The sequence below is a fragment of the Alosa pseudoharengus genome, unplaced genomic scaffold, assembly GCF_046254945.1.
Source record: "Alosa pseudoharengus isolate Yale_2024_CS ecotype anadromous, Long Island Sound unplaced genomic scaffold, YU_APseudo_1.1 YU_APseudo_1.1_scf_10, whole genome shotgun sequence".
Lineage (NCBI taxonomy): Eukaryota > Metazoa > Chordata > Actinopteri > Clupeiformes > Clupeidae > Alosa > Alosa pseudoharengus.
The window spans coordinates 7,615,001-7,626,786 of NW_027468565.1; the positions used below are offsets into that span (position 1 = coordinate 7,615,001).

The 11,786-nt window shown below is 48.0% G+C and overlaps 1 protein-coding gene across 2 annotated transcripts in view; it reads left to right on the top strand.

Annotated features, from left to right (window-relative positions):
• Positions 1-11,783, top strand: part of znf710a (zinc finger protein 710a) — a 13,009-nt gene extending 1,226 nt beyond the window's left edge. Inside the window, exons 2-5 of one of the 2 annotated variants that reach the window (XM_076262401.1) lie at positions 1,819-3,819; positions 6,302-6,493; positions 6,892-7,066; positions 9,318-11,783. In XM_076262401.1, the coding sequence (XP_076118516.1) occupies positions 1,903-3,819; positions 6,302-6,493; positions 6,892-7,066; positions 9,318-9,481 (2,448 nt within the window). In that variant the 5' untranslated portion in view covers positions 1,819-1,902 and the 3' untranslated portion in view covers positions 9,482-11,783. The remainder of the gene's footprint in view (positions 1-1,818; positions 3,820-6,301; positions 6,494-6,891; positions 7,067-9,317) is intronic. The other variant, XM_076262403.1, reaches the window with a different exon arrangement.
• Positions 11,784-11,786: the final 3 nt, after the last annotated feature.

Here is an 11,786-nt window from a genome sequence, read left to right on the forward strand (position 1 = left end):
CACACAGCACTACAGAAACACAGTTATACACACATTTACACTCTCTCTGTCACACACACACACACACGCACACACACACACACACACACACACACACACGTCCTCACACACTCACATACATACAAACAGTCTGTCTCTTTTTCTCTCTGTCTGTCTACTTTAAAAGCAGTAATTATAAATGACGTGGTTATCAGGGCATCCAGGTTCTCCTTCTCATTCTCTTCCTCTCTCCCCCTCTCTGCCTTCTGTTTCTGCCTCTCCCTGTGCTCTCTCTCTTTCTCCCTCTCTTTCTCCCTTTCCCTTTATCTCTGTCCCCCTTTCCCCCTCCCTGTTTCTCCCTCTCTCTCTCTCACACACACACTCAAACACACACACACACACACACTCTCTACCCCTCCCTCTCTTTTGCTCTATCTCTTACTCACTCACTCAGTCTCTCCCCCTCCTTCTCTTTTGCTTTCTGTCTCCTCTCTCTCTCTCTCTCTCCCCCTCTCCCTCTCCCTCTCTCTTTCTCGGTTTCATATCTATCAGTCTTCATGTCTGTCTCACTCTCATCTCCCCACCCCCCCCCCCCCCCCACCCCAGAGTGGGGAAGGCTCTGAAGGAAATGTCCTAACCCAACCATTCTTATTCTGATGCAAAGGCTCAGGATTCTTCCCACAATGCTTTGCAAAGACAAGGTGTGTTTGAAAAAAAAAGGATCTGAAATGTAAGGGTCTCCCACTGGCTTGCTCATTACACCAGTGAAGAAGGGGCTTTTGTCAGCACTTGAAATTGGTTCTCTTTTTTTTTTATTTGTGACAACTTCTTTGTGGCCCAGAGCTGATCTGTGGTGCTGGTGTGATTCTGACCACCAGCACAGTTCTTCAACTTGCCACAAGAACTAACTGAGAACCCTGCTTTTAATGAGCAGGGGTTTGCCTCATGCTGGTGCCTTGACTGAACTCTAACCCCAGTGAGGAAAAAACAACAGTTGTTTGTGTTTGTGTGTGTGTGTGTGTGTGTGTGGCCTTGCTTTTGTGCATCATTGTAAGTTTGTCCGGTCAGTACAGAGGCTGGAGTGATCCACCATTGGCTGGAGCACACAGGAAGTGCTGCGGACAGTCTGCGGATGTGAACTTCCTGGTTGGACCCAGCTCTCCTTTTGTGCTCCCTATTATTGTAGAGAGTGCAGAGGAAGGAAGCAAGGCTCTCGCGAGCTTGCACAGATCTACCCCTTATCTCCCCCATCTAATGCGCTCACTGCTGGATCCAGAGGACGAGGCAAGGCAAGGCGTAGTCAGAATGCAGCTCTCCCTCCCTCTCTCCCTCTCTCTCTCTCTTCCTCTCTCTCTCTCTCTCTCTCTCTCTCTCCCCCACCTCTCTCTCTGTCTCTCTCTCTCTCTCTGTGTCTCTGTCTCTCGCTCAGTGGCTAATGTTCTTGAAGTCTCCGACTTGCAAGGAGAAGGAAACAACACATCGTCACGCACACACGCGCGTATATGTACGTGTGTGCTTGCACAAGCGCCTGCTTCTGTGTGTATGTGCGCGTTTATGTGTGTGCTCTTCTGACATCGCAACAGGGGAGATTGATGTTGTTACATAGCAGCACATGCTTCATCAGGACCAAACAGAAAAAAAGGAAAGCTTTTTGTTCTCCCCCCCCCCCCCTTTGTTGTCTTCTACTGCTTGCCTCACCACACTCAGCATAGTCAGAGTCAGAGGCCGGCAGAGGAGCCACCTCAGAGATGAGGGGCCGTGGGGCCCGGGCAGAGGCAGGAACTGAGTTGAGTTGAGTTGAGCTACCAGTCACTGACTGAGTGCATTTGTGTGTTTCAGCAGGAGGAGCAGCAGCAGCAGCAGAGGGAGGAAGAGGAGAGGGAGCGGGAGAGGCCTTCGAAGGTCCGCAGCCCGTCTGAAGTAATGGAGCCTGAGCCAGAGGAGTCCCAGCAGCAGCAGCAGCAGCCCCCGCCACAGGCCCAGCCGGTGGATGTGGGCACGCAGACGGACCCGGTGGTGGTGCTGTCGCTGGCCCAGGCCGCCGTGCTGGGCCTCATCTCCCAGAACGAGATCTTCGGCGCCACCATAGCCCCCAACGGCTTCTACACTGGCGAGCCCCGCGAGCACATGCTGCTCTCTTCGCCTCCGCCACCTCCGCACCACCACCACCACCCCCAGCAGCAACAACAACACCACCACCCACACCACCATCAACACCACCACCCTCATCACCACCTCTCACTACCCCACCCCCCGCCCGAGGCTCTGGAGTACGAGTACGCTGCTGAGAGCACCCTGATTGGTGCCAACGGGGACTACCTGGCCCTTCCAGCAGGCAGCTCAGAGGAGAGGGGCCCGCGGAGACGGCCGGGGCCCAGGGGCCGGATGCGGCGACCCCGCAGCAACGGGGAGGTGGAGGTGGCCGGCGGCGGAGGCGACCCGGAGGACCAGGAGCCAGCGAACAAGATTCAGATCCGCCATGCGCACACCCCTATCAGCGTGAAGGGAGAGGGGCCCGAGCACATGGCACTGCCCGCCTGCGCGGGAGGCAGCCCGGGCAGAGGTGACCAGCCCATGGACCTGGCACCCCAGAGGGGGCCCCTGAAGGAGGAGGCGTGCCACAGAGACTGCTCCGACTGTGGGAGTGGAGGAGGAGGAGGAGGAGGAGGAAGTGCCAGCTATCGTGGAGGCAGGGGGGAGATGATGAGGCCCCGGTCCAACCCGGGACGACCCGCCGAGCCGGGGAGAGGAGCCCGCGAGCGACAGGAGGGGGCACGCACGGGCAAAGTGGAGACCATGGAAGAGGGCACCGCGGAGGACGCTGAGGACGAGCGCATGCGCGGCTCGCTCCTGAAGAGCCCGGGACAGGACGAAGAGGACGAGGAGGCCGCCGCTGCCGCCGCCAGGGCTGAAGAGGACGATGAGGAGGAGGAGGAGGAGGAGCAGAGCAGCGCGCTGCGACGCTATTACGAGTCCAGCGTGGTCGGCTACGAGGCGGCCGAGATGGGCCTGCAGGGGGACTACGAGGAGGGGGGACCTGGGGGCGCGACGGCCGCCGCGGCGGCAGCAGCGGCCGCCATGCTGTGGGCGGACCACCCGGACGGCGAGGCTTCGCTGGGCCGGCGCATGCAGATCGACCGGCTGGACATCAACGTGCAGATCGACGAGTCCTACTGCGTGGACGTGGGCGAGGGCCTGAAGCGCTGGAAGTGCCGCCTGTGCGAGAAGTCGTACACGTCCAAGTACAACCTGGTGACGCACATCCTGGGCCACAACGGCATCAAGCCGCACGAGTGCCTGCACTGCGGCAAGCTCTTCAAGCAGCCGAGCCACCTGCAGACGCACCTGCTCACGCACCAGGGCACGCGGCCGCACAAGTGCACCGTCTGCAAGAAGGCCTTCACGCAGACCAGCCACCTGAAGCGCCACATGCTCCAGCACAGCGACGTCAAGCCGTACAGCTGCCGCTTCTGCGCGCGCGGCTTCGCCTACCCGAGCGAGCTGCGCACGCACGAGGCCAAGCACGAGAACGGCCACTGCCACGTGTGCACGCAGTGCGGCCTGGAGTTCCCCACGCACGCGCACCTCAAGCGGCACCAGGCCAGCCACCAGGGGCCCGCCACCTTCCAGTGCCCCGAGTGCCACAAGTCGTTCGCCTACCGCAGCCAGCTGCAGAACCACCTGATGAAGCATCAGAACGTGCGGCCGTACGTCTGCTCCGAGTGCGGCATGGAGTTCGTCCAGATCCACCACCTGCGCCAGCACGCGCTCACGCACAAGGTACTCGCACAGCAGGCCGCTGCCTCCGCCTCCGCCTCCGCCGCAGCCGCCGAGCACAAGGTACTGAAACCCCCCCTCCCGCACGGGCTCACCCCCCCGCCTCCCAGCACCTCCCTCCCCCTCCAAAAACCTCGCACGACCTCCACCATCACCTCCTCATGCTTGTGAAATGACACTCATATTTTCATATTTTTTTTAAACACTTTTTTTCTATTTTCATTTTTTTTTCTTTTTTCATTTTTTTTTTGTCTTGTGTAAATATCTATTTTTTTGAAGGTCATAAGTGCTGAAAAGCCTTCATGATCTGTCACGAGAGTTTTCACCTGCCCTCCCTCCCCCTGCCGCCCCGTCACCGTAGACGTTCCAGCCGCGGCGGGTCTGTGCCGCTACGTGACCTCGTCTCCCGAGAGCGTGGCGGTGATTAGCTTCATGATAGGGCGCCCGTCGTGGCACTCTGCGGGTGAGCGAGCGCTCTAATGAGAGTACAGCGCCTCTCTCTCTCTCTCTTACTCACTCACTCACTCACTCACTCACTCACAGAACAGGTTCCAGAGCAAACACATGCAAACACACACACACACACACACACACACAGACACATACTCAAACACATGTGTACACATAGACAAACACACAAACTTACACACATACACAGACGTATACAAACACAAACACACAAAGAAACACATTCACAAACACCTATACAAACACACAGATACACCTACACCTACACATACACAAACATATGCATACACCTGCACACACATACACACACACACACACACACACACACACACACATACACACACACACACACACACAGACCTCAGTCTGGCTCCTGCCTGACGTGGCTCCTCCCACCTGCCCCGGAGCTGTCCTATCATCTTTCCACCTAAGGGAGTGGCCCCCTTCCTGCATGTGCTTTTTTGTGTTTCTTTTTTCTTTTTTCTTTTTTTTTTTTTCGTCCTGTGAAGTGTGTCATTCCATAACCAGTGGCCCCTGCACCTTTCCCCCACCCTGCTCTCAACTCCCCGAGTGACTGAGGCCGTGATGATTCATCCTGCCGCTCGCTTATGACTTCAGACTCGGTAAATAAAGTGTGTCGCAGGTTAACTGCCTAATAAATAAAAACACTGGCACTCGTCTTGAGGTTGTGGATGAGCCCACTTTGTCACTGGTTTTAGAATTGCGATAGGTGTGTGTGTGGGTGTGGGTGTGTGTGTGGGTGTGTGTGTGTGTATGGGTGTGTGTATGGGTGTGTGTGTGTGTGTGTGTATGGGTGTGTGTGTGGGTGTGTGTGTGGGTGTGTGTATGGGTGTGTGTATGGGTGTGTGTGTGGGTGTGTGTGTGTGTGTGTGGGTGGGTGGGTGTGAGACATTATCAGCATGCTCTTGTGAGTATATTTTGTGTGGAACAGATTGTGCTGAAGTGGGGCTGGCCACAGGGGGCTGTCAGTGTGTACAATTAGTATCTTAAATATCTTATTTATCACAAGTGGTTAATTGCAGTAGAATTTGAAACTGGGATTGAGATAGATGATGGTGTGGAATTGTATGTTTTTAAACACTTAATTATTTAATTGCACTAGAATTTTAAAACTGGTATTAAGATGGTTGGTAGTGTGGAACAGTATGATTTTTAAGCCCTTCATAATTTATCATAATTATGTGTAGTTAAATGGATTAATCTATAGTTTTCTTAGATTTTGTCATTTTAATTCATTACGAAGATGAAGTTGTATCAATCAGTTATCAGTATTTCTTATTACAGCCCTGAATCAGCAATCCTGTGATCTATGTAAGCTATGATCAAAAAATTGTTATTTCCAAGATCAGAGATTTTCAGATTTATCAGTGACCAGTTTCAGATGCAGAAGAAACAACTTTGATCCCACATACTGACATGTTTAGTCAGATCTGATCTGAGCTGTGTGTGTGTCACTTCCCTTAGCTAGAGATGTGGCTCCCTCGATTGCAAAGTTCAGAGGCGCCACGTGGTGGAGCTGCAGTGTTCTGTTAGTTTGAGTGTGTCTGTGTGTGTACAACTGAGCTACTTTTCCCTGCAGTACTCCAATGACTACAGCGCACTTCTTTTATATTGTGTGGTTGTGTGTATATGTGTGTTGTCAGTCCGAGCGTTCCTGTGTGTGTGTGTGCGTGCAATATTCTGTTTGCTCGTCAGGTAGTCAGCTGAGCTCTTCTATAGATTGTGCGGTGTCTATGGCAACCAGACCCTTTTCTTCCTCTTCCTTTTTTCTCTCCCCAATTTCATTTCATTTCATTGTCAGCTCACTTTGCCTTCTGGCTACTATAGCCTGCAAATGATTGTGGAGAAATATGTAGACACAAAATGATAAGCTGGGAGAGAAATCGGCACCAAAAAAAACTTTGTAATAATTTAATAATAGTGTGTCTACTGTTTATTTATTTGTTTTTAAAGAAAGAAACTTGTGCCTAACCAGTTCTTTGTTTGTTTGTTTGTTTGTTTGTGTGTGTGTGTGTGTGTGTGTGTGTGTGTGTGTGTGTGTGTGTGGTGTACACAGGGTATGAAGGAATTCAAGTGTGAGGTGTGCTCGCGGGAGTTCACCCTCTCGGCCAACCTGAAGCGCCACATGCTCATCCACACCAGCGTGAGGCCCTTCCAGTGCCACGTCTGCTTCAAGACCTTCGTCCAGAAGCAGACCCTCAAGACCCACATGATTGTGCACCTGCCCGTCAAGCCCTTCAAGTGCAAGGTAGCCCAGTCCAGCCCAGCCTCAGTCGGCCATCTTGTTTCTTTCTTTCATACTTTATCTGTCCAACTACGAGAAAGTTAATGGGAATCTGGTAGCATCTGTTGTTTCTCCTCCTTACCTGAATCCCATTTCATCACTTTTTCTCTCTCTTATTCTGTCCCTTTCTCTTTCTTTCTCTAGCTACTCTATCACTCCATTCTTTTCTGCCTTTCACCCTTTTGAGGTCATGAGGTTATGAGAGTTAGAAAACATACTTTCTTTTTCTTTCTCATACACCCTTCTGTCTGACACCATGCTTCTTAGACTTTAGAAAGGTGTGAAAATGTGTGTGTGTGTGTGTGTGTGTGTGTGTGCGCGTGCGCGTGTCTTAACTCAGTGTTCCCCTTTTTTCCCCGCAGGTGTGTGGCAAGTCTTTCAACCGAATGTACAACCTCCTGGGACACATGCACCTCCACGCTGGCAGCAAGCCCTTCAAGTGTCCTTACTGCTCCAGCAAATTCAACCTGAAGGGCAACCTGAGCCGCCACATGAAGGTCAAGCACGGCATCCTCGATGGCTCGCCCGACGGACAAGGTGAGCATGTAGGGCAGGTGGGCGGGCGGATGGGCCACAGCAGGGGAGGAGGGCACTAGCAGTAGCCTGGCGCTCACTTGCCTCCAGTGCTGTTGACTGATGTTTGCTTCCACACCCAGATATTTAAGCCAGCAGCTCACAACTACATCCACTCCTGCGCTGCTCTCCTTTATCCATATCAGGCCATATGTGTTTTATGTGGAGGCTGGATGATTTTGTAAATATGGGCTGGGTGGGGGCACATCAGTAAGCTCCTGAATGGCTGAAGACCAGGTCTGGTGCAGGGTGTTGTGTGTGCACAGGCTTGAGCTCTTAATGTCTTTCTCCTGGCCTGTTTCCGCCACTGGCATCAAGATCATTCCTGTGACCTAAAAGTTCCCATTAGTTCAGCTCATCTGCAGATTCCAGATCAGTCATTAGTCTTCTCGAGTTTTTAACCAGTTTTTTGAAGTCATTGTAAGAAGTAGGATATAAAAGGAAACTGTGGCGCAGCATCCCTTACCACATACGGTTCCAGTGGCCTACACATCAATACATCTAGAAAAGCCTATAAATAAATAATTAAAAAGGATTTGGGCAAAGAACAATTTATACATGAATATGTATATGTGTGTGTGTATATATATATATATATATATATATATATATATATATATATATATATATATATATATATATATATATATATATATATATATATATATATATATATATATATATATATATATATAAGGACACAGACAACATATCAAGACAACAAATTTGTTGTCTTGTTATCTCAGACAACAAATGTGTCTATTTCATGGAAACATATGTTAATTTTGAATTTGATACCAGCAACATGTTTCAAAAAAAGTTGGGACGGGGTAATAAAATGCTGGAAAAGTTGTGTAATGATAAAGAAAACAAAAGGAAGAATGTTTCAAAACTAATTAGAGTAAGTGGCAACACGATTGGGTATGAAAAAGAGCATCCCAGAGAGGCAGGGTCTCTTAGAAGTAAAGATGTAGGGGTATTCATCACTCTGTGTAAACCTGTGTCCACAAATGATGAAACAATGTTATTTTAATGCTTCTTAACATGAAATTGTGACATATTTAGGAAGTTCATCATCTACAGAACATAATATTATTAAAACATTTAGAGAATCCAGATAAATCTTTGCAAACAGGGGAAATAGCTGAAAAACAAATTGGATGGCCGTGGTCTTTTGGACCTCAGAAACCCAACATCTTTGACGGTGTGGAGGAGCATTAGTGCCAACAGCATGGGCATCTTGCACATTTGGCACAGCACAATCAATTCTGAATTATGTATACAGGTTTTGAGCAACATAAACTGCCATCCAGGCAATGTCTTTTTCAGAAACGACCTTGAATATTTCAGGAAAACAATGGCAAAATGAATTCAGCACATATTTAAATAGTATTTCTCCATAGAGGAAGAGTCCAGGTGCTAATATGGTCTGTCTTCAGTCCAGATTTGTCAAATTTTGTTCATTTTCAACATTTGATATGTTGTCTATGTCCTTTTTGCTGCTAAATATAGGTTTACGAGACTTGTATATTATGACTTTCTGTTTTTATTTGCATTTTACACAATGTCCCAACTTTTTCTGTTTTGGGGTTGTATATAGTATATTATATATAAGAATGAGTATAGATTTAGTTTATATAGTGTAAACATGATATATGGGAGATTATATAACGGTTGTGTTTCAGGTTATTTTCAAGTATATATGAGTCAGTGTAAGATTCATAGTCTTCCGTTTTCATGGGGTGTGCGTGTGCTAGTTAATTCATGGATTCATGGTGTGTGCACATTTAAAAGTTGGCCTCTTCGACCTGTGCACTTACTGTAGTTTGCACTTGGCCTCATTTGGCCGGATGAATGTGTTGGCTTCAAGAGTGAATGGAATGAGCATGGTGTCAGTTTTCCACACTCCCTTGGATGTTGCACTTCACTTAGAGAGATGTCATGCCAAGCCACAGGTCAGTTTAGACCATAAACAGACAGGGATCTTTGTGGTTGTAGTATTTTGCAAACAATTTTGTCCAAAGCGAATTGGTTAGTGGACATTTCTGACTCGTGTTTCTGTGCTGCTGTAGGTCGACTGGTCTTGTAAGGTACTAAAAGCACCAAGGTGTAATTGCCAATTAGCACACATGCCAACGCAATACATGATCTGACTGCCAGTCACTAATGACTGTAAATGTTAATGTTTTTGTTTGTTTTATATGTTGTTCTGCAGACACTCTGCCAGAGATGGAGGGGCAGGATGACTACGAGGAGGAGGGCTTTGAGTTTAGTGAGAGGGAGAACCTGGCCAGCAACAACGCACAAGACCTCAGCAAGCTGGCCGAGATGGCCTACTACGGCTACGGCAAAGCAGCCGCGCGCTACTCTCTACCCTGAACCACACACCCCTGTGGCTCCTTCAAAAAGTTCCCATAGGCCAATTGGAGGGAAGTGTGTGTGTGTGTGTGTGTGTGTGTGTGTTTGTTTGTTTATGGGACCATCTTGGTCTTTTGCACTGGAGGACAGAAAAACCTGTGAAAGTTTTCTTTGGGGTGGGTTTTTTTTTTTTTTTTTTTTTTCGTTTTTTTTTTTCTTCTGGAGTGCCAACTATTTGTCACATTACCCTTCATATTTTTGTGAACTCTCCGCCCCTCCATCTGAAAGACTGTTTTTTTGTGTAAAAATGTTAACATAAGCAGTTAAATTGCAAAATATTCCTGAGGCTAATGCATTACTATGTGTAGTGAAATATGTACAGCCATCTTGAGGCACTTAACAGACGGACAATCCATGGCTCCATTCAGGAGGGCTCTGTTGGTGACGTCCTCCCATTCATGGGCATTTTGTTCTGGTTTGTTTTTTTATTTTTTATTTGTTTTGCCATTTTGTCCATATTAAAGCACATCATGAAATGAGTCGGTAGCACCTCTCCATGTCCTCTGCAGAGTTCAGCACAGCGAGTTGCTTGGACAAACCAAAGCTGACTAAATGAAAATGGTCTCCAACATTGGGGTGTGTTTTGTTATTTCCTCTCTCATTTTTACCCCCTCTTCTGTTTTTATGTTTCTTCATCTTTTTTATCTTTTCACTCGATCTCTCTGTCTGACACACTGTGATTATCGTTACAAATGACATTTTCTGCAGCTATTCTGTGAACTGTTGAGGAAGCAAACAGCATGTATTTTTTCGATTTGTAAACTCGGTGAGCTGTACGTTTCTGCTTTTTTGGTGTGTTTATGAGTGACTTCTTCCAGTGCCTGGCTCGCTCGCTCGCTCTCTCTCTCTGGGTGCTGGCCCAGAGTCCTGCTTTGTTTGTGTCGCTTCACCCCCATGGCCTTGTGAACCACCGTGCAGTTCCTGCCACCATCACCATGTAATGAAACAGTGAGGAGCCAATCCTCCTGGAAACTGTCCAAGTTGGTGGGGGAAAAAATGACAATGCTAGAATAATTGGAGTGGCTGGCCAAATAGTGGGAACATTACTTATCATACTCTCAATTCTTGGTCATATTTCTCATTCATGTCATCCCACAAACCCCCCCTACGAAACTTTGGGATCACTGAGACTGTCTGAATGCCATATATATTGAAGGTCTGTTTTGTATATGATGTTTAAAGCTGAATGTGTTCTGTATGTTTCACTTCTGTTCAGTTTCACCTCTCCTGGACTTATCCACCAGTAGACCAAAGAGTCTGACAGGCCCTTCTCCGTTTTACCAATCATCCCATCTGCTGGAGAGAAAGCATGGGAGGAGAGAAGAGGAGGCCTCTATATTATTAACACCCCTGCCTCCCCCGTCTATCCTTCCCAGATTTTGAGCTTAGCTCTTCTGTAGCTTACTGTCAGCCTGGCTACTAATATTTCATTTTTAATGAGGTAGAAGATCTCGCAGGCAAACAGACTGACTGACTGCTGCCAGTGTCTATCCCTCTCCTGTCTGGCGTGAGCAGCTGCCATTTCCCAGCCTCCGCATCCACCACCATCATCCCAGCTCCTGTCTTTCCATTCCTTAACCTTCATGCGACATAAAATCTTAAAATAATAACACACTACATTGCATTAACTCTTACACCCCCCCTCCAAATAAATCCCTTTTATTCTCTTACTTTACCGATGATGACCACCCCCCCCCCCCTTCCACCCGGAAAAGGACTGCCCTGAAAACTTTGGACAGAAATATTAACTGCCCTTGTGTGTGCGCGCGAGTGTGCCATCCATCACAGCTGCACAGCGGTGTGAAGTGATGAACGACAGGCTGCAGACATGTGACAGGGCCATAGACCCAAAAGAGAATGATTGGGGGAAACTCAATGTATTCTTCAGCTTCTCTCTCCACACTCTGCTTAAGCTTTATACTCCCAACACCACCTGCCAGTGAGGCATCCTCACAAAGAATTAAGAAAATGATGTGGATTATAGAGCTGTACATTCAACTATAACAAAAAAAGAGGGAAAAAAATACCAAACATGAATTTCATTTCCATCGCAGCTTTAGTTCTGCAGCAGAGCAAGTTTTTTTTTTGTTGTCAAGTTTAGGTATGGTAAAGCTTTTCTTTTTTGCACATTGATGTGAATATGCTGTCAATAGAATTCTATGTTAAATGTTGTGTTTCAAACAATATTGTAAATTAATACATTTATTTACCTTAAGAAAAAATGGTGTCAAAGTGTTGATTGATGAGACAAAGAAAGAGAAATGGA